The sequence below is a fragment of the Mauremys mutica genome, chromosome 1 (assembly GCF_020497125.1).
Source record: "Mauremys mutica isolate MM-2020 ecotype Southern chromosome 1, ASM2049712v1, whole genome shotgun sequence".
Classification (NCBI taxonomy): Eukaryota; Metazoa; Chordata; order Testudines; family Geoemydidae; genus Mauremys; species Mauremys mutica.
Genome location: NC_059072.1, coordinates 227,957,058 through 227,982,712, shown reverse-complemented (window position 1 = coordinate 227,982,712; position 25,655 = coordinate 227,957,058). Strand labels below are relative to the sequence as shown.

The window sequence follows — 25,655 nt, the reverse complement described above, 5'->3', positions numbered from 1 at the left end:
GTCTCCACCTCCATTCAAAACATTTTAGGAGTCCACAAATGAAAAAAAGATTGAAAACCACAGAAATAGATGAATAGCCCATTTTAGGTGAGAATTAAACCACTGGTGGCAGTGGAGAAAGCATGTTTTATTTTCTGTACAATCTGGAGATCTGGAATGGTTCAATGGGAAACATTAATAACCTGAAGAACAGTCTGCTTCCCTTGCCTCTTACAAAAATTAAATCACCATGATGTTCCCAGTTCACCTTCCTCACAACCATAAGTCAGAGAGTTCCTGGGATCTCAATTTTATCCTGTTCTATACTAAGGTCAGAAATATTATTTGACAAATCCAACAACTAAGTCTTTAAACCATGATTTGAAGACTTCAGTAACTCAGCCAGAGGCTAAGGGTCTATTACAGGAGTGGGTTGGTGAGGTTCTGTGCCATGCAATGGGCAGGAGGTAAGACTAGATGATCAGGATGGACCCTTTGATCTTAATGTCTATGAACTATTAAATAAAATAAATAAGGTAAGTCAGAAACCAGGCTATGTACAGCAACTTCCATACATGCAAATAAAAGCTGCTTATGAGCTTATGATGACCTAACTGCTACCACTAGTGAGGTGTTCAATAATGGAACCAAATGCTGAAATATTTAAAATTAGAATTCAAGTTCTGATCATTTGATATTAGAGGAGTTTATTCCAAAACACAGTTATACAATATCAGAGAAGTAGCCGTGTTAGTCTGGATCTGTAAAAAGTGACAATGAGTCCTGTGGCACCTTATAGACTAACAGAAGTATTGGAGCATGAGCTTTCGTGGGTGAATACCCACTTCGTTGGACGCATGCCTCTGACGAAGTGGGTGTTCACCCACAAAAGCTTATGCTCCAATACTTCTATTAGTCTATAAGGTGCCACAGGACTCTTTGTCGCAAGTTATACAATAGGTTTCCTTTTCAGCTGGAAGCATAACCCAAAAAGCTATTTTAGGGGGGGACATTTGCTGTTTGGCCTCAACACCATACTTACCAGGCCAACCAACTCGGCAAATTACATATGCCACAACATTTTAACAAAGTTCAAGTTTCTGTTTGTCTTCTTTCAGTTTCTGTTTTGGGTTTAGTATGGAGTCAGGTACTTTGAAGGTGCAAAAACTCATATCATTTCAAACTGCATCCCCCAAAGCTGAGGTTCCTCAGCTGCTCAGTGTGTGTCCACTGACTAAGAGGTCTTTTTTTCAGCTCACTCTCCTGATAAGTTCCGATTTTTCTTCTTGTTGGACAGCTTCATCGTCATCCGGAGGAAGCACTTTCTTTTTCAGTTCTTCTTATATATCTGCTCATGGTCTAGAAACAGCTAAGTTAAAAACCTTTGGCAATAGAGTATAGAGCAAACACAGAGAAATTGCAAATAGTTGGTTGACGGATAGCAGCATGAGTGGCAGTGTGATATGATAAATATATTTCAAGAAAGGGCTACACACAATGTACCTCTTGTGTATTTGTACATCACCGATTGAACACAGAGATGGCAAACAAGTCATTTACTTGCCTTAGGCTGCACATGGGCAACTGCTTGAAAATATCAGAATCCATAATGTTTAATGACATCTGAATTATTTTGGTCTTTCCAATGCATTGTTGTTAAAGCTAAAATGAAAACAAAAACTTAAATAGAGAATTTGCATTATTTTCTAAAATGATGTTTGTTGATCTTCATGTTTTACGAAAGCTGGATTGACTTCTCCATCCTCAGGTTCAGGGTTGATGGGGTTGGTTTGTACTAATTCATCTGTGCCTGCTTTCCTTCTCCTATAAGCAAAAAGAATCTGTTAATATAGAGCTGAGCCTCTGTTTTGATCAAGTACTTTTGGATTCTAACAAGAGACTATTGTAAAAAAAATATTGTATTTCATGTGACTCATTTTGCAAAAACGAATTACACTGGGCCTATTGACTTTCATGGGAACACGAGGCAGTACATCATATGGTAGAAGTACCATTGAACAAATAAGTTGTAAATCAATGAACCAATCTTTGTTGTATTGGTTTCAGATCAAAATTATGGTTCAAATAATTCTTATGAAAAAAAAAAGACATGCAAAGCATATTGTAGGTCAGTTCCTCCAGTGCATTAGGGTGGCTTGGAACCCAAATAAACAATTTAGGCTTGCTGAAAACCCATCTTCAGGACTAGCTTCAATAATGTTGAGTTGCCAGGCCTTCCACTACTGGCATATATTATTTAAAATATTACTTACTTTCTTCGGTCTCTCTGCCCAGTGGTGATCAAGACAATGACTCCAATCACAACCACGCCCATGACCACCCCAAACAGTATTAGCCAGACAGTAACAGGTGGTTCATAAGGTGGTGCCAGTGTTGGAAGAATACCCTCAAACTCCAGAGTATTGTCATCCAGTTTGAAAGCCTCATTGATTCGTCCCCGAGACATTCTGCCATCAAGAGCACAATCAAACAGAGGAATGAATTAAACACAAACAAATCAAATATTTTTGGATTCCTTATAATCATCTAGGTATTCTAAACTTCCGTTGAACTCTGCTTGAAGATGCTGCTTCAGTACTGGAGTGATAAACTATTTTTCTTTCTGGCATGATACTGCAGGCATACAGCAGCAAGACATGCTAGATTTGCTCCTGCTACAAAGACAGTAACTGAACGCCTGAATTTCTGTAGTAACCAGACTTGACATATTCAGATTTGTTACTGTACACAATAATATCCCCAATCCTAGCCAAACCAAAACAAGACAAGAAACCCTTTGACCCCACTGTCTACTTGCATCTTCTCTCTCTCTCTCTCTCCTTCCCTTTACCTCTAAGTTCCTTGGATGCCCAGCATACAACCACAGCCTTGACTTCCCCTTCTCTGTTTCCCTCTTGGATCCCCTGCAATCTGCATTTTGCCTTCTTCGCTCCATCAAAAATTCTCTCGCCAAAGTCTCCAGGGGCCTTTTCCTGGCCATGTCTAAGGTACTTTTCTGCATCTTGATCTTCCTTGATCTTTCAGTTGCTTTTGACAAAGTTTGCAAGAAACCATAACTTCTTTGGCCATATTCTCTCTTAGTTTTCCAACCTCTCTGACCACCCATCAGCACCTCCCCTTTGGTTTTTAGTTCTCCCCAGCAAGTTCCTAGGGGATTTGTCCTTTGTCCACTCTTCTTTTCTCTCTCTGTATCATCCACAACCTTATTATTCACACAGCTTAATTTATTGTCTCTGTGGTAGTATCACAAATTTACTTCTCCATCCTTGATCTCGTCTGTACAGTCTCCCAGACCTGGCTTTCTTTCTAACATATCATCCTGAAGGTCCTGCTAAAAAATAGCACCTGAACTTACACTAGTTAGGTTAAAATTACATGGGTCATCTATCTTCAAGTTCAGGGCATAAGCTAGTCACCAGCTTCGGTTGGAGAAATGTACCTTCTCCATGGCACAGTACAGTGCAACTCAATGTATTCTAGGAGTTTCACAACTTTTCTGTGTCACCTTATATTGGCTGCTTTGAAAGCAACATCAGATTAGACAGGCTATTTATCTTTTTTCATATGACAATTTCTCTCATCCTAATTTTTCCTTATTTTAGTTTTGAGTTACACTTTCTTATAACACCTCCCTCAGTCATTTGAGTATTTATATGGCTCCAACCCTCTTTCATGTTATTTCCTCTAAGAGCAAAATTTCACCTGATGGCTGTTTCCACCTCAGATTTGGGAACGATGTCAGAGGTATTAGGCCTAATGACAGTAAAATAGAAGGAGATTCTTTTTGTTTCAGCCTCTATGTGGATATCTGTGCTCCTGATGGGAAATATATTTTAAAAAAAGTTTCAGGATTAAAGAGATACCCCCAAATAAAAATCACATGAATGAAAATCTTGCATCCACGATACCTACAAACAACACCTAGCAGCACAACTTAAGGGTCCATTGCTTGAAAGAGGTATTTTTGTCAACACTTGAGCTTTCAGTTTTGTGTTACTAAGTAATTCTAGATACAGATGCATTGCCCCAGGATTGAGGCACCCAGTGGCATAATCCCTTAAAGCAGCAGTTCTCAACCAGGGGTCCGAGGCCCCCTGGGGGGCCACGAGCAGCTTTCAGGGGATCCACCAACAAAGCCGGCATTAGACTCACTGGGGCTCAGGGCAAAAAACCAAAGTCCAGCCCTGCTGCCCAAGCCCAAGCAGTGCAACCATTAGGCAAACTAGGCGGTCGCCTAGGGTGCCAAGTGGTTGGGCACGCCCAGGGCCGAGACAGGGCCTGCCAGACCTATTAGCACAACACTGAAACTGTTAAAGAGCCATTCAAAGGATAATGAAGCCATTTAACAGGCATTTGCCAACCCCCAAGTATATACTGTCAGTTTCTGAGGCTTTGGCTACACTTACACTTCAAAGCGCTGCCGTGGCAGCGCTGCCGCGGCAGCACTTTGAAGCGCTAAGTGTAGTCAAAGCGCCAGCGCTGGGAGAAAGCTCTCCCAGCGCTGTCCGTACTCCACCTCCCTGTGGGGAATAACGGACAGCGCTGGGAGCCGCGCTCCCAGCGCTGGGGCTTTGACCACACTGGCGCTTTGCAGCGCCGCAATTTGCAGCGCTGGAGAGGGTGTGTTTTCACACCCTGCTGCAGCGCTGCAAATTTGTAAGTGTAGCCAAGCCCTCAATGTACTGACAAAAACAGTTGTGTATGACTGTAATATTTACTCAGAACATGTTACTCTACAGGACCTTAGTTTAAAATTTGCTTTAAAAATATTTCATTAGTGAGTTGGTGAAGATTATAAAAATCACATCTCTAAAAAATCCTTGCTTAGATTTTTAGATGCACAATCATCTTTAGCCTTAAATACTTGGATATTCAGACATATGGGTTTTAAAATAAATTCTTCAAAAGACCACCCTTACCTAAAATACACATTTTAATTATCATAGTAAAAAAACATACTTCCAAAGTCTTCCTGTCCTTTCTGTCCATCCATTTCTCCCTTCATGCCCCCCCCCCACCCTCCTTGAAGAGAGCCCTTAAAGGGACAACAGCCTTTTGCTACCAGATAGCTGGACAAAGACTTTCCCTTTCTTTACTTCTGACTATCTGATGAACTAGTTTTAAGAGAACCCTCCAGCAAAATCAGTACCTTAGTAAGATATACAATCATTTGTTATGCCTAAAATCTTTGGAAACTTATTTTTTAAAGTTGGTGGAATTTCATAAACATGTGTATTGTTATGGAGATCACACACAATAAATTAGTGTTCCCTTTTTCTAAAAGCAATTAACATTGTTATGATCACACTAAACCACGGTGACTGATTCATTTAAAATAATGTCTGTTTCAGTGAGTTAAATATGTAGTTATCTGGATTAAGAAAATGTAAAACAGAGAAGAGCTGCATCATGTATTCCATAATATTTAATGTTGTATTCAGCAAGACAGCTGACTCGCCCTTACTACAACGTTTTTGCAAATAAATGCCTGACAAACTTCAGGGCATATCAAAAACCTGTGGCCGACATTTTTTATTCTCAAGTTGTGTGCTTTTAATTAGGTACCTTCTGCACGCCCATTCTGCGTGAGGGAGAGGGTACAGGGGTCTCTGCGGGAAACTGTGATTCTCTGCCACTGTGAGGCGGGCTGGGCGCCTTGTTATTCTTTCTGCCTTGTCTTTCTGCCCCCACCCCCCAGGGCTGCAAGCTCAGGCTGCTGTGGGGCATAGGGGAACCAGTTTAATAATACTGCATAGAGCCCCATAAATCCTAAAGAAGGCCCTGGAGGTGCCAAAAAGCGGTGTCCTGGCTCGGCAGGGAGAAGCCACCTTCCAGAGGAACCAAAGATCTAGAGCGTTGGCCTGTGGGGGCGGTGAGCCCCAGCCATGGAGGAGCTGGCATGGCACAGGAGGCCAGCAGCCCTGCAAAGGCAGCGGCGCCGCTAGTGGGGAACAGCCACACCCCCCGCCCCTCCTGCCCAGGCTATGGACTGGCACCCTCCTTACCCCCCGGGGCTCCTGTAGGCTGCAGCAGATGCATGCGGGCGCCGGCCCCCAAGCGCCCCCCCAGCTCCCCACTCGCCACGCTCGGGCTCTGCGGCTCCCGGGCATGTGAGCCACCGCCGGGGCGTGGGGCCCGGAGCCTGCTCTGGGAGGGGCAGTGGTGGCGGCGGCTCACACTGCCGGGAGTCGCAGAGTCCAAGCATGGCGAGGGGGGAGCCGGTGGGGTGCACAGGGGCCTCTGCCCACATGCATCTGCTGCAGGAGCCCCCAGGAGGGGGGGCGCTAGGCCGCAGCCTGGGCAGGAGGGGCGGGGGCCTGGCTGCTCCCTGCTAGTGGCACTGTTGCCTTTGCTGGGCTGCTGCCCCCCTGCGCCACGCCAGCTCCTCCATGGCTGGGGCTCGCCACCACCGCAAGTGGCTCGCTCTGGCTTTCCAGTGCCTCCAGAAGGCGGCTCCTCCCTGCCGAGCTGCTGCAGCCCGCCAAGCCCGGCAAAGCCAGTGAGTGGACTCGGGGCAGGGGCTGCTAGGGTGGGGCAGGGAGGGCTCACAGGAGGGCTGTGCACCCTCCAGGGGAGTTCAGGAGGTGGGGAGGGGGGAACCTGGTCTAGGGAGCGGCCCCTGGGCAGGCTGGCCCCTGGGGTCTATAAAGGTTCATTGGGATTTCCCCCTCAATGAACCAATGTTACTGGGGGAAGAGGGGGGCTCGGTGCAAGGTGGAAGTTTTGCCTAGGGTGCAAAATATCCTTGCACCGGCCCTGCCTGAAGGTGAAGCCTGAGCAGCTTAGCTTTGCGGGACACTCTGTGGTTTGTGGCCCCAGGCAATTGCCCTGTTTGCTATCCCCTAATGTCGGCCCTGGCTTTTATATGCAGAAAAACAGCCTGCTGTGGCACAGATGGGCCGTTGAGTGTTTATAGCATGTTGGGGGAGGGGGGGGGGGGCTCAGAAAGAAAAAGGTTGAGAACCCCGGCCTTAAAGCACCTGGCCAAGCACAGAACAGAAGGGTTGCCCTTGCATGTTTGGGGCAACATTCAGCTCAGCTTCTTGCACTTTGAACTAGAGAATAAAAACTAGCATTTGGTTGCACCTAGGCCCTGCTGAGAATTTAGCTTAGACATAACGGTGATTGAGGTGCTATAAATGTGATCAAATATATTAGGCAGATAGCCTCAGAAAATCATCCAAAGAGGCCTATCTAAAAATCATTCAAAGAGACTTAGCAAGAATAATGCTTTTTTTGTAAAAATATCTATTTCTGTTCATAGCCTATGTTAGTAAATGACTGTCTATTTTTAAATGAAATTAGATTAGGGTAGCATTTATTTATTGTGGGAGACTTTTCAACTCATTCAGATCAATTGACTCACATTTTGTGGGTCCAAAATCCCTTGGCTATTCAGCATCATGTATCTGATATGAATATTGTTGCCTAGTATTTTATATAATTTCAGTTTTTAGTTTTAATGGAATGTCTCTCCTCTAGGGAAGGTATCTCTATTGCTCTGTTCTTTGGCTATCATAGCCATATTCCCATGTTAGCATTTGGGCAGCTGTTCTCATGATAAAATCTCACCTTTAGTAAGTGGTAAACTAATGTTCTACCGCATCCAAAAATAAAATATCATCTAACTGTTGCACAGGTGATGTTTTACTTTCTGTCAAAAGTTCTGAAGATTAAACAGCATGAGGCAAAGCAAGTGGCTCCCCTGTTATGACCAGCCAATGCCCTCATGTCCTTTAGTATGAAACCACCAGACCTCCTCCAGCTACATTATACAGAAATCACAATCAATTCCACCAATACATATCCCTGCTGAACCAAAAGCAGTACTGTATGCTCACCGCATGCATAGTCAAACAAAATAACTCACTGGAATGGGACAGTCTGGTTCTTGACCTCTGAGAAATACTTCCTCATGGCATAGGCAATTGATGACTGGAACAAATATAATTCATTTTCATCCCATTTGTACTACAATATAAAAAACAGACCTTCAATAGAGATTATAATTATGCTGAAAATTACAGCGCATTAAGCAATTACTTTGAAAATACTGCTTCAGTTGCAGTAATTATAATTACAGCTAGACAAATTTTTTTTGCCAGAAAATGCAGCTTCAGATTGATCAAAACATTTTGTAACTTGGTGCTGAATCTGCCGAATTGTTTTAGCTGTAAACCAAACATACCCCTGCCAAAAAAAAACACAAAAAAATTCTTTCATTTTAATATTTCAAAACAACTTTTCTTTTCAAAATGTGTTGACTTGGATCACGCGCCAGTCATGGCTCAGGGCTCCATTGAGCGAGGAGCGGTACAGAAGGTAACAAAGAAGACATTCCCTACCCCATAGAGCTCATAGACATTCTACTAGGCAGCACATGAGAGGTGGACAAACATTGCGGGAGAATGAGGTAAGAAAACGAGCAGAACAATGGAAGTCTTGGCTCACCACTTACTTATGTACAAAGGTACTTTACATGCCCAAAGTGACTTACAAATATCTGATTAATCTTAATAACTCCCTTTGAGATAGATAAGTGATTGATTCCCCATTTTACAAATGGGGAAAAATGATACCTATGGAGTGTCGTGAAGAAGCTCACAGAGGGTACATCTACACTGCAACAAAAGCCCTGTGGCATGGCTGCAGCTGAGCCAGGTCAGCTGACTCGAGCTCGCAGGGCTCAAAGTGTGGGGCTATAAAACTGCAATGAAGATGTTCAGACTTGGGTTGGAGCCAGGGCCCTGAGACCCTGGGACAGGGGAGTGTATCAGATGCGAGACTCCAGCCCAAGCCTGAATGTTTACACGGCAACTTTTAGCCCGGCAGCCTGAGCCCTGCAAGTCTGATTCAGCTGACCCAGGTCTGGAAGGGGGTGCTACGGGTTTTTTAATCTCAGTATAAACATACCCTGAGTGAGTCAATTGCTGAGCCAAGCCCAGAATGCAGGGGGTTCTGGATTCCAGTCCCATATCTAGTCCACAGCTGATGCTGTTCCTCTGAACCTGACCATCTTTTAATGTGTTGTCATCTATCTGAAGTTCTGTCACTTTAGGTTATTTATCACCTAAGGCTATTTTGTGTCCCGACTGAATCCCACAAATAGCACGAGGAACGTCTGTCCCTTTTCAACACAAGGGTTCATAATAGCTGAAAAGATTTTTTTTTTTGCTTAAAATAATGAGAGGCCAAATCCTAGCTCTTGTGGATTCTTTAACCAGGAGTATTTCCACTGGAGTTATTGGGACTTTTGTCTGGGAAAGGACTTTCTGATTTAGACACTTGTTTCTATTCTATAATTTTATACATAAACAAGTCATTTAGTAGGAGACTGAGTTGTTTTTGTCTTTGTATTTTTCTTGTTAAGAATTCTTTGTAGCAATGTTTCTGCATAAGGTATGTATTGATTTTTGTGCCCCAAACTAGACAAGTGATTCAAAAACAGCAGAGCGTATGTCGTATTTCATAGCAAACTACACGATACGTCAGATAATTAACTCCAGTGGAACACAGAAACAGAGAGTGGTGCATCAAGTTAAATATCTCACCTCTGGCAGGTGCCCCTCCCTGTGCAGGTGGAAAAACCCAGCAATAACTGAGAATGTATCCTACGCAATTGTGCAATGGTGTACGTGGAAGGAAAGTTCATTTTTGACCTGTAGCAATCAGTTTATAACTTGAAGCCAGAGCTTTGATTACACATATCTTGGCATGCACGCCCATAAATGTTATTATTGGTAATATTATCCAGCTCTGATATGAGGCTCATGGGCATGATATAAAACTCTAGATACCCCTTATATAATAGCAATTTAAAAAATACAGCTACATTTTTTAACTCTCTGATCTCCTGCTGCAGTGAATTTCATAAAAGGAGGACACATTGGGCCATATCTTCAGCTGGTATATGTCAGCCTAGCTCCATGGAAGTGAATGGTGGATTCAGCTAGAACAGAAGGAAATGCTGCTTCTAAACTCAGACACTGTCAGTAGACCAATTCCTCAGCAAGTATAGTGTAGCACGGCTCCACTGACTTGAATCTACATTACTTCCAGGAACAGGCTCAGTGCTCAGCAGCCAGAGGGACAATGTTCTGATCCAAAGTCCGTTGAAGCCAATGAAGTCTTTGCACTGACTTCAGTGAGCTACAGATCAGGCCCTACGGGGCAATAAAGGTGGCTTAAAGCCACTATTGCCCACAAACACCTCCTTCTGAGGTGTGCTGAGCATGCAAAGATAGTACCCCAGGATCTGGCCCTTAGTATTAATGAAAGATACAGCTGTATGGGCTATCTCTGCTCTGGTATATTGTACATTCATTATTTAGCTGATACTACACACATTGGTGCCTTTACTTAAGCATTCATAGGAGTTAGCATTGTTTTCTCCTGTAGCTACCACCACAGTCCATCACAGCGGCGGCTCCAGGCACCAGCGCTCCACGCGCATGCCTGGGGCACCAAGCCATGGGGGGCACCCTGCTGGTCCCATGGATTCGGCGGCAATTCAGTGGTGGGTACGCCGAAGCCGCGGGACCGGCGGAGCTCCTGCAGGCAAGCCGCCAAATCCGCAGGACCAGGGACCTCCTGCAGGCATGTCGCCGAAGGCAGCCTGCCTGCCACACTTGGGGTGGCAAAAAAGCTAGAGCCACCCCTGGTCCATCATGCCACTGAGTTTGCTTTTTTCTAATTTTCCTTTCATCCTTTGCCCCTTTATACTCTACAATATCTATTTTCCACCCCCTAAAAGAACCCAGTGTATTAACAGAGTTTGATTCCACAACCAACGCTTTTCATATCTGGCAGTAGAGCTGGTTGGAAAATTTGGGTTGAAATGGTTTTCCATTGCAAAATGCTGTTTCAACTAAACTGATTTATTTTCATGAAATTGTATCAATTTCAACATTTCATTTAGAAATTAAAAAAAAATTGAAAATGGCAAAATGTCCTGTTTTGACATTTTCAGAACAAAAAGGTTTAATTTGTAATTCAAAATGACCTTGTTTTGAAATTTACTTTATTTATATAAAAATTTAAAAAATAAAAAAGGGCCAGAATCAAAACCACCACATTTCAGATTTATCCAAACAAAACATTTTGATTGACTGAAAATAAATTATTTTTCAAATTTTGTTTTGCAAACAATTTCAAAATTTTGGTTTTCAGGATGAATGTTTAGGAAATCTTAAAAATTTTCACCGTATGGAAAAATCTGTTTCCTGACGAGTTCTATTTAGCAGTTCCTTTAGCTTTTTAATTATCTATCTTGTTTCTATAAAATCTATTTTATGATGTTTTCATTCAGAAAGTATTCAAACAAAGATCTCATGTGCTATGTAAGAGAAAATGTAAGTTTGGTCTCTAATTTTAGAAGAAATTTCCATTTTAAAATACACTTAGTTGTCTACAAGCTGCTGACCTAGCAGTTTGTGTTTCAGCTTTTTATGGTGTGATCGCACAGAAGATGCTGACAGAGTGGTTCTGGTTAACATTTAAAAAGGAGTCAATTTTTAAAAAAGAGACAGATCCTCATATTAAATGGTTTATGAAATATTTAGTCTGCAGTTGGCAGAAATTAATTGAGTTCAAAAGGACTGGTCCTGGCAGTCTTTTAAATATATTTTTTTCTCTCTCAGACACTCTAGTAAAGTAAAGTCACAGCTAGAGCAAAGCTGCAAGTGTCTCTACCTGATCAATGTCGCCTGAGACAACAGTACATTCTAAACAGATGCTTAGGTGCAACAGATTTAAGTTATATGTGCTGTTCCAAACAAGCTGCTTCTTTAACATAAGCTGTAGTAAACAGACAATGAAGTTCATTCTCAATTTATAAAAGCAGCAAAGAGTCCTGTGGCACCTTATAGACTAACAGACGTATTGGAGCAGGAGCTTTCGTGGGTGCATCCAACAAAGTGAGTATTCACTCACGAAAGCTCATGCTCCAATACGTCTGTTAGTCTATAAGGTGCCACAGGACTCTTTGCTGCTTTTACTGATCCAGACTAACATGGCTACCCCTCTGATACTTGATTCTCAATTTACTTTTTTCACAAAATCCACTGTGCCTCAGTTAACTTTGTAGTATTTCCGTAACTGAAAGGGAATGCCTCAATCTTTCCTGGACTTGTAACAGCACCAGTGTGTCAGATGTAATACAATATAGCTGCTGCCATATTTAGAAAGGATTCAGAAGTCAGGCTTGTCAGGTGAGAAGAAGCAGAGCTTTTACACTGCACAACAGCTGGCTAAGGCTGTTCAGGCTCCTAGAACTATTGAGCCAGACCCTCGGCTAGTGTAAGTCAGAGTAGCTCCACTGACTTCAGCCGAGCTACACTAAATTACACTGGCTGCGGGATTGGACCATGTAGCACACAAGGGAGATGGCTAGAGGTTTAACCCAGGCGTTAGCATGGGGCCTGAAGCTGTGCTCAGTGACATAAAGCAGTGATGTCACTGACTTTGATGGGCACAGGATTAGGCCCATAGTCACTCTCAGGCTCACATTACACTATCTCCATTGCACAGTCAATCCCAGACTTGAGACAGGACGCCTTCTCTGACAGCTGTGACCATGAGATGCTCTAATACAGGCAGTTTGCTGTGTACTTAGTCCCACTTCTAAGCACCTGTACGATACTGTGAAGTTGTTCCTTCAGTCAGAAAAAATGTACATTACTTCATGTTTGAATCAGAGGGCCCCCCCCAGCAGGGGAGGGGCACCTCAGTGATTTGAGCATTGGCCTGCTAAACCCAGGGTTGTGAGTTCAATCCCTGAGGGGGCCATTTAGGGATCTGGGGCAAAAATTTGTCAGGGAAAGTACTTAGCCCCGCTGTGAAGGCAGGAGACTAGACTCAATGACCTTTCAAGGTCCCTTCCAGCTCTATAAGATACATATACACCACTACCTCAATATAACAAAGTAAAGCAGTGCTCCAGGGGGCTGCACACTCCAGTGGATCAAAGCAAGTTCAATATAACACAGTAAGATTTTTTGGCTCCCAAGGACAGCGTTATATCAAGGTAGAGGTGTATCTCCATATTAGCCTATGGTTCTTTACTGCTGCAAATCAGCACTTATTAGGCCAGATTTACTTGCACACTCTCTAGCTATTTCGTGCTGCTCTGGTGATGCAAAACAGTGGTAAACCCAGCATAGCCAACCAGTTAAACTGGAATTTGGGCTGCTTTGCACTGTCTGGGGAGTACAAAGCAGCTCAATTGTATTGCTGAATGTGTCCCATTGTGAGCTGTGGCAAGTCCTATGTAGGAATCTTCCCAACATGCCTACACACTAGTTAGCACATGTTACCAAGATCCCTTGCTGAACTACAAGGTTGCAGAATCATTTTACTTGTGTAGAAGGAGTGTCAGCGCAGAAATGTATTTAGTGGACAATGTTTATGTGCTTGTTTTGCAGCTTGGGACCATATCTTACAGTCATTCAAATTAAGTACTGTAAATGAGATTGTTTTACAGCCACTCAGTTGCACAACACAAGAACATGATGACAAAAACCAGGCATAAAATGGTGTTAAGTTAACCATTAACTATAATGGCTAATAAAAGTGTTGCAATATGGGAGCCTTTTTGTGGTGTTTCTATCACCGCTGAATGACATCTAATTCAACTCAGGGGGATAGGAAGCAAAAAAAAAGGTTCCTGGGGCTTGCATGCAAGAGAGTGACAGAACTGAAAGAGTGTGGGTTTGTGTGAGAAATAAAAACACATTTGTGTAACCTTCCTAGACCAATAGGTTCCTGAATTTCATCTGAATTTCAAATGTGAGTGTTTGGATACATAAGGAATAAGCACCTGCCTGACGACCCAATTTTACTTGGAAAAATGCTCATGCTTTGACGGCAATGACAACCTTTCACAGGAAGGAAGGGTCTGTGCACTGTTCCACTGAGAGTAACACGAAGAAGGAAATCTAGAATAAGGAGCAAATCCGCAGCCAAATGCCCAGCCTTGGCAGATTGGCTGAGTTAGCAGTGAGCCAGTCCTCCAGCACGATGTTGAGGGAAGTACCATCTTTTGCCTACTAGCTACTGCACTCCAGAAACATAACAGTCAGGACATTTGGGCATCTGAGCTGGAGCATAGACAGGGAGGAGGGTGTGAGGAGGTTTGCAAGGTTTATCGGGGCCTGGAAAAATGACATCAAATATGCAAACAAATTGCTAGAAAGAGCAATCATATTGTTTGTAATAGAAAGCATCCAATCCTCCTGTATAGAATTCAGCTAGATATTTCCGTGTTGATCTATGATTTGTTAAACAAAACACGAAATAGCAACAGAATGAATACACTGATCTGGATTTACTCACTGCATTGTTCCCAAGTGCTGATTTCAGACTGATCCTCACTTTGATTGCATTGCTAGAATCTGATTTAAAAAGAAACGAAACATTGCATCAGAACTGCAAAGTCTTTTCCATAAAGCTACTGTGTAGCAAGTGAGACGATCAGGGCCAGTGAAACCCATTAGGCGACCTAGGTGGTCGCCTAGGGCACTAGCATTTGGGGGGCGATATTTCGGGTCCTTCGGCAGCAACTGCGGTGTCTGGATCTTCGGCTGCCCCGGTCATCATCGGCATTTAGGCAGAGGGACCTGGGACAGGGGGGCGCGGGGAGGGCCGCCTGCAGCAAGTAAGGGGGGGCGCGGCATGCAGGGGAACCGCTCCCCGCCCCAGCTCACCTCTGCTCTGCCTCCTCCCCTGAGCACGCCGCCCCGCTCTGCTTCTCTCTCTCCCAGGCTTGCAGCACCAAACAGCTGATTGGCGCTGCAAGGCTGGGAGGCGGGAGAAGTGGAGCAGCGACGGCGTGCTTGGGGAGGAGGTGGAGCAGAGGTGAGCTGGGGGGGAGCTGCCGCACGGCTCCCTGGGCTGGAGGGAGCTGCCGTGGGGTGGGGGTGCCTCAGGGCGGAGCGGGGGAGCTGCCACGGAGTGGGGGGTGCCTCAGGGCGGCAGGGGGTGCGGAGAGCTGCCACAGGGCTCGGGGTGGGGGCACAAGGTGGAAGTTTCACCTAGGGTGCGAAACATCCTTGCACCCGCCCTGGAGATGATGAGGTGATTTTGTTTTACTGATAGTTTTTACCCTCCTTAGGCTAATAAGAGTATCAGACACAACACTGTTCTCAGCCACTAGGATATTCTGCATTCTCCCATCCTGACTGGCTACAGGTATGTGTCTCACATGTGCTTCAGCATTTGATGTAGTGATGCGGGGCTGAATAAAGCATTTTACTCCTCCTCCCACTTCTTGGGCACCCTTTTTTATATGGCCAGCAATGGAGAGCCAGGGAGAGATGACATTTAACATTCCAGACTGGCTTGCCCACCCTGAGCCTGATCTAGGGTGACCAGACAGCAAGTGTGAAAAATCGGGACATGGGGTGGGGGTAATAGGTGCCTGTATAAGACAATGCCCCAAATATCGGGACTGTCCCTATAAAATCGGGACATCTGGTCACCCTAGCCTGATTGCTGTTCCAGCTCTGATGACTGAAAGTCTAGATGAGTTCTCACCAGCCCGGCAGATGTGAAGCATGCTCAGTAGTCTCAAGCAAGGAATATAACTGAAGAGCTGATACTGTTCAGTACCTACAAACCAAACCACTATTCTCCCTTCATTCTGTTTATCCATCCTGAGTTTTTAGCACTGCCGGTGTAAAAAAGCTTTTTAAAGTGCCCTTTGTCAATAATTCATTATCAGGGTCAAGTGCTCAGTTTCTGGGAATCAGGTGAAGCTGTGACAGGTGGTTGATGGCCACCGTGGTCCCTGAGTATGCTGACTTCCAGCTTTGGGAGTGATGAAGTCAATGCACTTTTGCATGAGCAACTCTTACTGCTGGGTTCCAGGGCAGTAGAATATGCCTGTTGCCTCTCCCAGCTGCCAGATTCAACAACTGCAGAAACAGAAAGGGGGCATAGGTTGAGGAGCAGTTGTATTGTCAAGCACTCTGAATTGCATATAAAACCATTACGCACATGGAGTCCAGAATGTGTTCCAACCAACAGATCTGCCACTATTGTTCTTTATCAGCCACTGGTGCAAGGGTTCAAAGTAGTGGAGCAAGGGTGTCGCATTCATCTTCTTTTCTCCTGTTATACTTTCTAGTGCCTGGGCCCAGGGCTGTGATCTCCCTAAGACAAGCATGTCCCTGGGTATGGAAGGATCAAAAATTATTGCTAGGTTCCATCTGTGCACAGATTATATGTACACATGCATATTAATGCAAATAAATTCCCTTCTCATTGATAGGAGACTAAACCCCTATGAGTCAGATCCTCAGCTGGTATAAGTCTGCATAACTCCAGTGGAATTAGATGAGGAAACAGACTTTAATGTAGAGCCAAGTTTATCCCTGGTGTAACCCCATTGGCTTCAGTAACTTAAGTAGCTTTACAGCCAGGATGAATTTGGCCCTGTTATATTTAATCTCCTTTTATATAACAAATTGTGTGCTTTGTTACCGCAGTTTGTGACCAGCTGCCGTGGAATTAGTAATGTCACATGTGTAAAGAGGACCTGTATGGTTAGCAGCCTTGCAAAGTGCCTCCTGGAACTGGAACTGATAAATGGTCCTTGTGTAATATCTAAAAGAAAAGAAAAAAAGAACAAAAGCCATACTTTGTGTTACCCAGCTCACACTGGAGCAGCAAATAGCCTTGCCCTTTGGAATGGGCCGCAATTTAGATCACCCCTCCTGCTAGTGACACTGGGCACTTTGGAAAGAAAGACAAAACACTAATGACGGGCTGGGCCTAACATCCTGATAATGTTCAAATGCCAAAATCAAACACAGCATAAAAGCCGAGATGTGCTCTCTGTTACAATGGGCCCTAGCTGGAGTAAGTGGGGTTGCAGAGACTCTGATTCTCCACTCCAGCTGAGCACAGCTGGGATTGATTGGATGGAGGACCCCCAGGGAGTCAGCTGCAGCTCTCTGAGTCAGGGCTGTACAGAGGCATCCCTAATGTATGTCACTGGCTCTAGCTACTGATCCTTCAGGGGCCTGTTCCGCTGGTTCTTTAGGAACCTGACTCCAGGGAAGGACTTCCAAGGTGCTCCCTCTTTCCCCTTATGGGGAGGGTCAGAGAGGCAGCTGGCATAGGAAACAACAGAGCCATCTCCACCAACATTACACTGCTGTGCAGAAAGTTCCTCTGCACGGCAAGGAATTGCTACTGGGCATCTCCAGTCACATTGCAGCGTGTGAGAATCCGGCCCTACAAATGTAACTAGTCTGCGGGCCTGATCCAAAGCCCATTGAAGTCAGTGGAAAGATTCCCATTGACTTCAGGAGGCCTTAGGCCAGGGCCTAACCAAAAGAAGAATTTGGCCTTAACACTCTAGTGAAGTATTTAGCACACAGCTGCTTGTCCTCTAGGAGTTAAGTGATGATGATAAGGATACCTTATGAAAGAGTAATCATTGGCCACATGGAACAGAGCAGCAGGGTCACAGTACGTTTCATCATGAGGCAGTGGTTCAACCACACCCACTATTGCTCGCCTGTGGATAGGGGGAGAAAAAAATAGAGGCATTTCCATTACTAGTTCTTGAGAAAAAAATATACTGACCTTTCCACATAACAGCTGCTGTTTGTAGCAGTCATCACTGTTGGCATCTCCCTTACCTTCCAAATACAGACATAACAAAGCTAAATAAACTAGGCTCCTAAACTGCTATTGATCTATGCATGGAACTACTGTGCATGGGATTATTGGACCTAAACATTTAACCTTGACTGGAAACTCAAATGTAAGAAGTGAGTGAAAATGTCACAATAATCTATGACTTTTTGCCAGTTCGAAAAGTAACCATGGTAAACAGTTTTTTTATGATAAATGTTATGAAAAAATGCAAGAAAACCAGGCAGAGCAACTAGACTAGTCCAAACAAAAAGAGGTGACTGATATCACTCAAGGACTATTGAAATGATGCTTTGTAAAAACAGAAGAGGTGTTGTCTGAAATTAATGAGCTAAAATTGATGTGGTGGATATCTGGCCTAATTGGTGGACAAAATAAAAGGGGATGAACTATGCTGCTCACTTTTCTCCTTGGGGGGTTTCTTAAAAAAAGACTTTGAAAAAAAATTCACCTCCTTTTCCACCTTGTATCCCAGTCTGCTATCATCTTCTCTGACCCCATGATAGAAGGAGCTGACCAGACTTTCTTCCTGAGAGGAAGGCCACTAGGCTTTGCAAATGTTCAAATAACTTTGTTTTTCACTTGTGAGTCCTGGTAATCATATCATGACATCCAGGCCTCAGCCCATCAGTGGGGATACTTAATTGCCAGAATTGCAAAGGCACATAAGATCCTGTTCTGTTCCATTCCTCTTGTGTTGTTTTCCCCCTCTCCCCCTTCCTCCTATCCTATCTCTTAGTCTTTGTTTTTTCATCAAATCCTGAAATCAACTGCATTGCATCAGCACAGTGGGATGAGATGACCACAATCCTGTCCTGTTTAAGGAGAAAAGACCCAACCAGATTATGTCCCTGACTGGAATGTGAACCACAGTCCAAGCAACAGGTACCCTGAATGGCCTGCCAGCCAAAGCATCCATTCGTGACTCACCAGCCTTCCAGTGTTCCAAAGACATCAACAAAAGCCATATTTCCCTCACCTTCTCTGTCCCATCTCTCCTCTACCTTGTGTCTGTGTGTTTGTTAGAAACAGGACACATTCTACCCAACATGACTGAAAGTGAAATTAACCCTTTTCTTTTCATCAAAGAAAGTTTGTTCTACAAATAGAAGACTCTGATAGTTTGCCTCCAAATGGAGTGAAACTTTAAAGGTTTAAGTTAAATTTGCATATCACTCAATGTCATTTTCAGTATAAGTACTTGTTTTAATTTATTCTTCTTCCATGTGTTTCAACTTTAGAATGAATGCTTTTGGGTGTTTGCTAAGGAACTAAGTAAAACCAAGGCTTCTGTAGAAAAAAACTCCAAACCTAGTATCTATGTTTTAATGTTGGACTGTGAAAGAGTTTATAACACGGCTAACTTTTTTTACCTTTGAGATCAATACCACAGAACTCACAGTGATGTCAATGGTGGCACTGCTTCAAAATGAATAGCAGGATATGGCCCTTTGACATAAAAGGTTAAAAACCAAAGGATTTATGTTAGGATGGGGTAGGAAAGGTAAAATCATTGTTGTAAAATATTCCACAATCAATTGGCTTCACACACCACTCATCATGGGTCTGTTGCATAGCCCATTGAACCAAAGACACCATGATGAGGTGTCTACCCCATGCAAGGCCTGAATAGAGAGAAAGACCAATTAGCCTTGTGACAAGATGCACCTGGGGGAGAGTCAGGGTTGAAAAGCTCTAATTGATGATGAAGCCCAGGCTAAACTGCTATAAAACCAGGAAGGAGAAAGTAAGAGGTGGGCTGCAGTAGGGAAGGCTGTTAGTCACCTTTTGCACTTAGAGGGGAAAAGGAGGAAACTGGAGATGAATTGAAGCCCTGAGATTCAGGCCCTGAGGGAAGGGCATATCCAGAGGAGGGCTGAAAAGGAGCCTGACAGGGATGAAGTAGGAAGCAGCCCAGGGAAACAGCAGCAAGGTTTTGGATAGTGCAGAATTTGGCTGCTGGTTGTAGGGTCTCTGGGCTGGAACCCGGCACAATGGGCAGGCCTGGGTTCCCCTACCAGCCACTGGGGACGTGGCACAGGGTGGGCAGTGGAGAAGAAGACTGCCTAGGATAGTCATCCAATGGGACTTTGATACCCCAGAAGAGGAGGATTATAGTGACCTGACCATAGGGCCAAGCCATGAAAAAGGAATACCCTGGGTGATAAAGAGAGAGTAATCTGATGAAAGAGAGAGAGAGAGAGAGAGAGAGAGAGACACCATGCGGTGCAAAACGGAAGGAGATGGGCATACCCAAAAGAGGGTGGAAAAGGAGCCTGACAGAAACAAAGTGGGAAGCGGCCGAGGGAAAGAACAGCAAGGTTTTGGACAGTGCCGACCACTGGTTGTAGGATCCCTGCCTGGTACCTGGGCTAATGGGCAGGCCTGGGTTCCCTCCTAGCCACTGGAGAAGTGGCACAGACAGGGTAGTGGAGCAGAAGACAGCCTAGGACAGCCATCCAATGGGACTTTGATACCCCAGAAGAGGAGGACTATAGTGACCTGGCCAAAGGACCAAGCTATGAAGAGGGAGCACCTGGAGTGGTGAAAAGGAAGTAACCTGACTCCAGAAAGAGAGTGTGAGTGATACCACGGGGTGAGACACCAAACGAGAGAGCATCAGACTGGTCATGAGCTACATGTTCCACAGCGGTGAGTTGTGAACTCTGTGACAGACACCCATTACATTGAATGGGCTTGGGAGCAGGTCCCAGAAAGTGCATTAGTGATATTGAGCAAGATCCTATTAGATAGGTGAATACCATTATTAGCTCCATTTTACACGTGGGGTAACTGTGAAACACTGAGAAGTTAAAAGGTCTGTGACAGATGGGATTAGAAAGCAGGTCTCTTGCCTGCTGTGCCTTTGGAGTGGAGATGAAATATAGCTCCTTTTTTTCCTCCTGAAGAGCTGATTTCCCAAACTGTACCATGGAGACAGACCTATTTCAGCATACCCAAATCTCTGAAACTGCAGACATTTAGTCCATACAGGTATATGAAGACCAAGAACATCATCTACCAGTGGATAGCATTTCAGTGCCACTCTGACAGATCTGTTTACTTTTGCTAAATAATTTGGCATTCCCCTCCACTTCCCTGATGTCTCTCGTACTCCTGAAAATGAAAACTGAATGATCCCTTAAACCCTCTTTCCCAAAAGTTCTTCTTCCTGTTTCCCCACACTTACTTCATCTCCCACCACTTCTTCATCCACTCATCTTTTGGAATGTCACCTCTAAATACCATCCATCGCCACTTCTCTAGCATGTAAGTAAAAGGCATTGTTCCAACAATAGTGAGAGCTTGTTTGAGTAGGAAGTTGATATCCGTTTCTGAAAAAAGAGCACAATGTAACTGTTAAGGTGATGATGAATACATGACCAGGCTACTAATGTTGCTTCCTTCACCATACATAGCTAATGAGTACATCTGCTTAGAAAATTTTAGTGAAACACAAAAAAAACCAAAGAAACCCAGGAAGATATTGTTATGCAAATCTGTACATTTTTTTCTCTTTTTGCTCCAGGTCTACTTTCTAAACATTCATAATCCCTGTGGCTTTTGTTGCAACATTATTTTATTGTATTTATTTAGTAGAGACGTGCCTGGGCTCAAGAGTTTGGATCCAAATCCTAATCTAAATTTTGGAGGATTTTGGATTGAGGGATTTGATTTAGGCTCATCTTCATCATCTAATATTCAACTGAACAAGTCAGACAAATCAACTGTGAAGAAGTTGGACAAAGCAGCCCTTTACATTTTGATATAGATTTGCATAGCTTTATGTAAACAAAGTACAAGGACCACCACTAACCTTACTGTGCTATGAAGATTTCCTCAATAATTATTCAATTACAAAGGTAGTGAAGAACTACCAATTCTAAATTCTTGCAGTAGCATCAAATTATAAATAACTGCTTCCTGGTTCAGGAAGTCATTTTGGAAATGAACATATTGTGATATGTAACTGAGATGGAATTCTCAAAAGCATCTAAGTAATTCATTTGTTTTACAAACTTACCCATACTCTGCTACAAAATATGGCATGAATACATTTTTATTAGTTACCATTGTCTTCCTGAAAAGTAGATTCTAGAAGGTCAAGTGATTTCAAATGCTTTGGAGTAGCTGCCGACAGTGACATGATTTCTCCTACTGCTTCATGAAATCCTTCGTTAGCTCCACTTCTTAGCAGATAAGAGAGGTTGGAATATGCCATATCATACTCTATATGCCCCATCTCATGATGTGCCGTCAAGAAGTCATCCATATTCACTTTAGTGCACATCTTGATCCTGCATTCCAATGCAAATCATTTAAATTAAATAAAGACACTGGCAGAGTTATACCATTTGCTTGGTACCGGATGCAAAACAGCTTAAATAACTCACTTACTAACCCCCTGGTGTATTTCATGTTCATCGTTTTCTAAAACATTCACCTTTGGGTCTGTTCTATGTTTGATCCCTTCCTAAAGGTGATCTTTGGGGAAAGTTTTAAGTAAAATTCTTTTGGCTATTATTAAATTCTGCAGAGGTAAAAAGAATATTGCCATGCGTTTTGTATGCAGAGAAGTAAAAAATGGCTGAACTCTGAAAGCTGGCACATTAACAGTGCTTATTAAGGAAAATATCTGTTGCCAAGTTTACACAGTTGGTTGGATAATACAGTAAGAAATTAACAAAAATTGGCTATGCATATAGAACTCTTTTTAGCCTGAGTGTTTAGACATGTAGAGACGCACGTTGACCACATTCATTTTTTGTCAATACGTATTATTAACACTTCTGCTGCTACATGGAGATTTAAGGCTTTATTGCACCTTTTTGACTAGCTGGACTGTGCAAACTGCACACAGCCCTGAGTGAGGTGTGCCACAGAATTACATCAACACTGGAGGAGCTCCACGAGGGTTTGCGCCTTAGAGAAAGGTAGCTTATCTCTGAAGTTACAGGACATGGCCAAGTCACAGAAAGTTGGTTTTGGAACCAAAATCTTTACACTCAGGTTTCCTTTCTCTGCTAAGCCTCTGTATAATCCACTTGAACACAGCTCCTTCCAAGCAAATTAATTACCCTTTCTGTGTCTCTATTTCCTGCTGTAGATGGTACTTTGTACCCACCTACGGCAGCAGTTTTCTATCTCTTGATCTCAGAACACTTTATAGGGATGGATAAGCACCATTTGCCGCATTTTACAGTTGGGGTAGCTAAGACACGATTTGCCTGGGGACCATTATGATCTGTGAATAAGACATAAGGCATAGCAGGCAAGAGACCTGCTTTCTAATCTCCTCTCTGCCACCGACTCTGTCATTTAACTCCTGTTTGTTATCCCCTGTGCGAAATGGAGATGATGATGATGATTTCTGCTCACCTCATGTGGGTATTGAGGCCTCACTATTTAATGTTTATAAAGTGTCATTTAAGGACAAAGTACATACAGCATATAGTGACATCCGTGTGCTAAATGGGAGAAGCATGTGATGAGCTGAATGTATCATGCATCTTGGACCACCTCCCCTGGACTCTGCTCATTAATCCATCTCACCCAAAGCTACTCCTGATGTTTCACACCTCTAAGCACCTTCATACAACTGCTATTTCATAAAACCCCACCAGACAAATTATTCTCTTTACCCTCAAATGTGGCTTCCCTTCACTGCCACCAAATTACATTGGTAGATGGTCCAGGACTAGAAATTTTCACCCCTATATCAATGACTGATATCTAGTGACCCACCATTGATCAAATTCTCTCCTTGCAGGATATTGGTAACTACAGTACCCTTAATTTCAAGGGAAGATAGAACCTGCTCCAATGGGTCTCATTATATATAAATTCACATTCTCACTGAATATGAAGCAGATACATGGGGATAAATTTTCACTAAAATTTTCACTAAAAATTCCACATGGCCCCAGGCTAAGCACTGTACTTTTTTGATAATTTTGTTGATGTCGCCCAACACAGTTGTTCTATCACTAACTTATATGAATATAAACACAATCCTCTGTTTAATAGAAGAGAGTAGCCCATTGATTTTACAGAAAAAGATTATAAAATCCAGTTTAGATTCCCCTAACCACCCTAAATCTGCCCCCTACCAAAAATATTAGAGAAGTAAGGAAAAGCTAAAATTAAAATAGCAGTTTGCCCTGGTGCACTTGACTAGATAGCAAAGAATCATAGAACTGTAAAGCTGGAAGGGACCTCAAGAGGTCATCTGGTCTAGCCCGCTGTGCTGAGGCAGGACCAAGTATACCTAGATTATCCCTGATAAGCATTTGTGTAATCTCGTTTTAAAAACCTCCGGTGACTGGGATTCCACAACCTCCCTTGATAACCTGTGCTAGTACTTAACCACACTTCTAGTTAGAAATTTTTTTCAACTTATCTAACCCAAATCTCTCTTGTTACAAACTAAGCCAATTACTGTTCGTCCTAACCTTATTAGACCTGGAGAACAAGAGATCACTGCCTTTTTCATAACAGCCTTTTACATCTTTGAAGAGAAATGTGAAGATTCTATGAGCACCCATAGGAAAGAGTTACAAACGTTACAGTACCTATAATCCTTTTTTCCCATATCCCAAGCTGTAGGATGGCAAACAACCTTTCTGCCATCGTTAGGCTCTATAATCATAGAATTGTTCCAGAAGCCTTCAGTCATTCCATAGAGGCCAACAGAGATGAAAAAATCCTCAGCAGCCTTAAATATTTTTGTTGCATCCCAATTCTGAAACAGACAATGAGAATTCACTTATAATATTAGCCAATCATTCTATGGCTAGATATTTCTCACAGTCCAGTAGAACAGATTCTATTCTGAAAAGTGACTCTGAAAAACAGCATCACAGTCCCCATACTTATTATATCTCAATGACTTCAAATCAAAGTCTTACAGTTTGCAAGTAAGTGGGTAGCTTACTGCCAGTCCTGAAAATCACTACGGGAGCTGAGTCAAGCTGGCTTATGGATCACCATCAATAATCAGGTTTCCGCAGTCAAAGCTAGTCTATTGATAATGCATGAGCCAGAACAGAAAAGCATTAACAGGAGTGAAAAGTAGTAAAAACGTAGTTTTGTCAGAAATGTACACAGATATAGGGTCCAATTCTCCCCTCTCAGTGGTGTAAGTCAGGAGTAACTTGTTGAAGGCAGTGGAGTAGCAGTGTTGTAAAACCAGGTGAAAGGGAAATTGGATCTGTAACTCAGAATACAGACAGACAACAGAGCTGAGTAAAAAAGGGTTTGATTTTAGAGTCCCTTATCTGATCGTAACTGTACTTGAAAATTAGTTTAAAAACCTTCATTTGAATTTCATTCTGCAATTTTACTTATTCTAAGTAGGGGGAGCTCTTTATTAGCCTGACTTTGAGTAAAGCCATAAAGTCACAGGCTTTAAAATTAAGGGGGGTAGGAAAGTCCAGTGAGGGTGTTAGCTTGAGACACAGATGATCTAGATTCAATTCCCTTCTCTGCTATAGACATCCGGGTGACATTGGGCAAGTCACTTAGGGCTTGTCTACATGGGAGGAGGGGGGGTGGAAAGCTCACAGGAGCTGGCGTGCACTAGCTCTTCTGCACTAATTCCCAGTGCGGATACTCTTACTGCGTACTAAGACTGCCTTTGTGCACATTAGCTTAATGCACTTTGCAAGTGTAATGACAGGTTTCAGAGTAGCAGCCGTGTTAGTCTGTATCCGCAAAAAAAACAGGAGTACTTGTGGCACCTTAAAGACTAACAAATTTATTTTAGCATGAGCTTTCGTGAGCTAAAGCTCACTTCTTCGGATGCATAGAATGGAACACACAGACAGGAGATATTTATACATACAGAGAACATGAAAAGGTTCTCTGTATGTATAAATATCTCCTGTCTGTGTGTTCCATTCTATGCATCCGAAGAAGTGAGCTTTAGCTCACGAAAGCTCATGCTAAAATAAATTTGTTAGTCTTTAAGGTGCCACAAGTACTCCTGTTTTTTT

General features: G+C 43.2%; 1 protein-coding gene across 1 annotated transcript in view; it reads right to left on the bottom strand.

Annotated features, from left to right (window-relative positions):
* Positions 1-1,685: 1,685 nt before the first annotated feature.
* Positions 1,686-25,655, bottom strand: part of ACE2 (angiotensin converting enzyme 2) — a 39,827-nt gene continuing 15,857 nt past the window's right edge. The window contains exons 8-18 of the mRNA XM_044995965.1: positions 24,234-24,403; positions 21,733-21,959; positions 20,852-20,996; positions 17,423-17,521; positions 16,480-16,602; positions 15,994-16,166; positions 14,332-14,390; positions 7,871-7,971; positions 3,703-3,816; positions 2,253-2,447; positions 1,686-1,803 (exon numbers count right to left, since the gene is read on the bottom strand). Of these exons, the coding sequence (XP_044851900.1) occupies positions 1,686-1,803; positions 2,253-2,447; positions 3,703-3,816; positions 7,871-7,971; positions 14,332-14,390; positions 15,994-16,166; positions 16,480-16,602; positions 17,423-17,521; positions 20,852-20,996; positions 21,733-21,959; positions 24,234-24,403 (1,524 nt within the window). The remainder of the gene's footprint in view (positions 1,804-2,252; positions 2,448-3,702; positions 3,817-7,870; positions 7,972-14,331; positions 14,391-15,993; positions 16,167-16,479; positions 16,603-17,422; positions 17,522-20,851; positions 20,997-21,732; positions 21,960-24,233; positions 24,404-25,655) is intronic.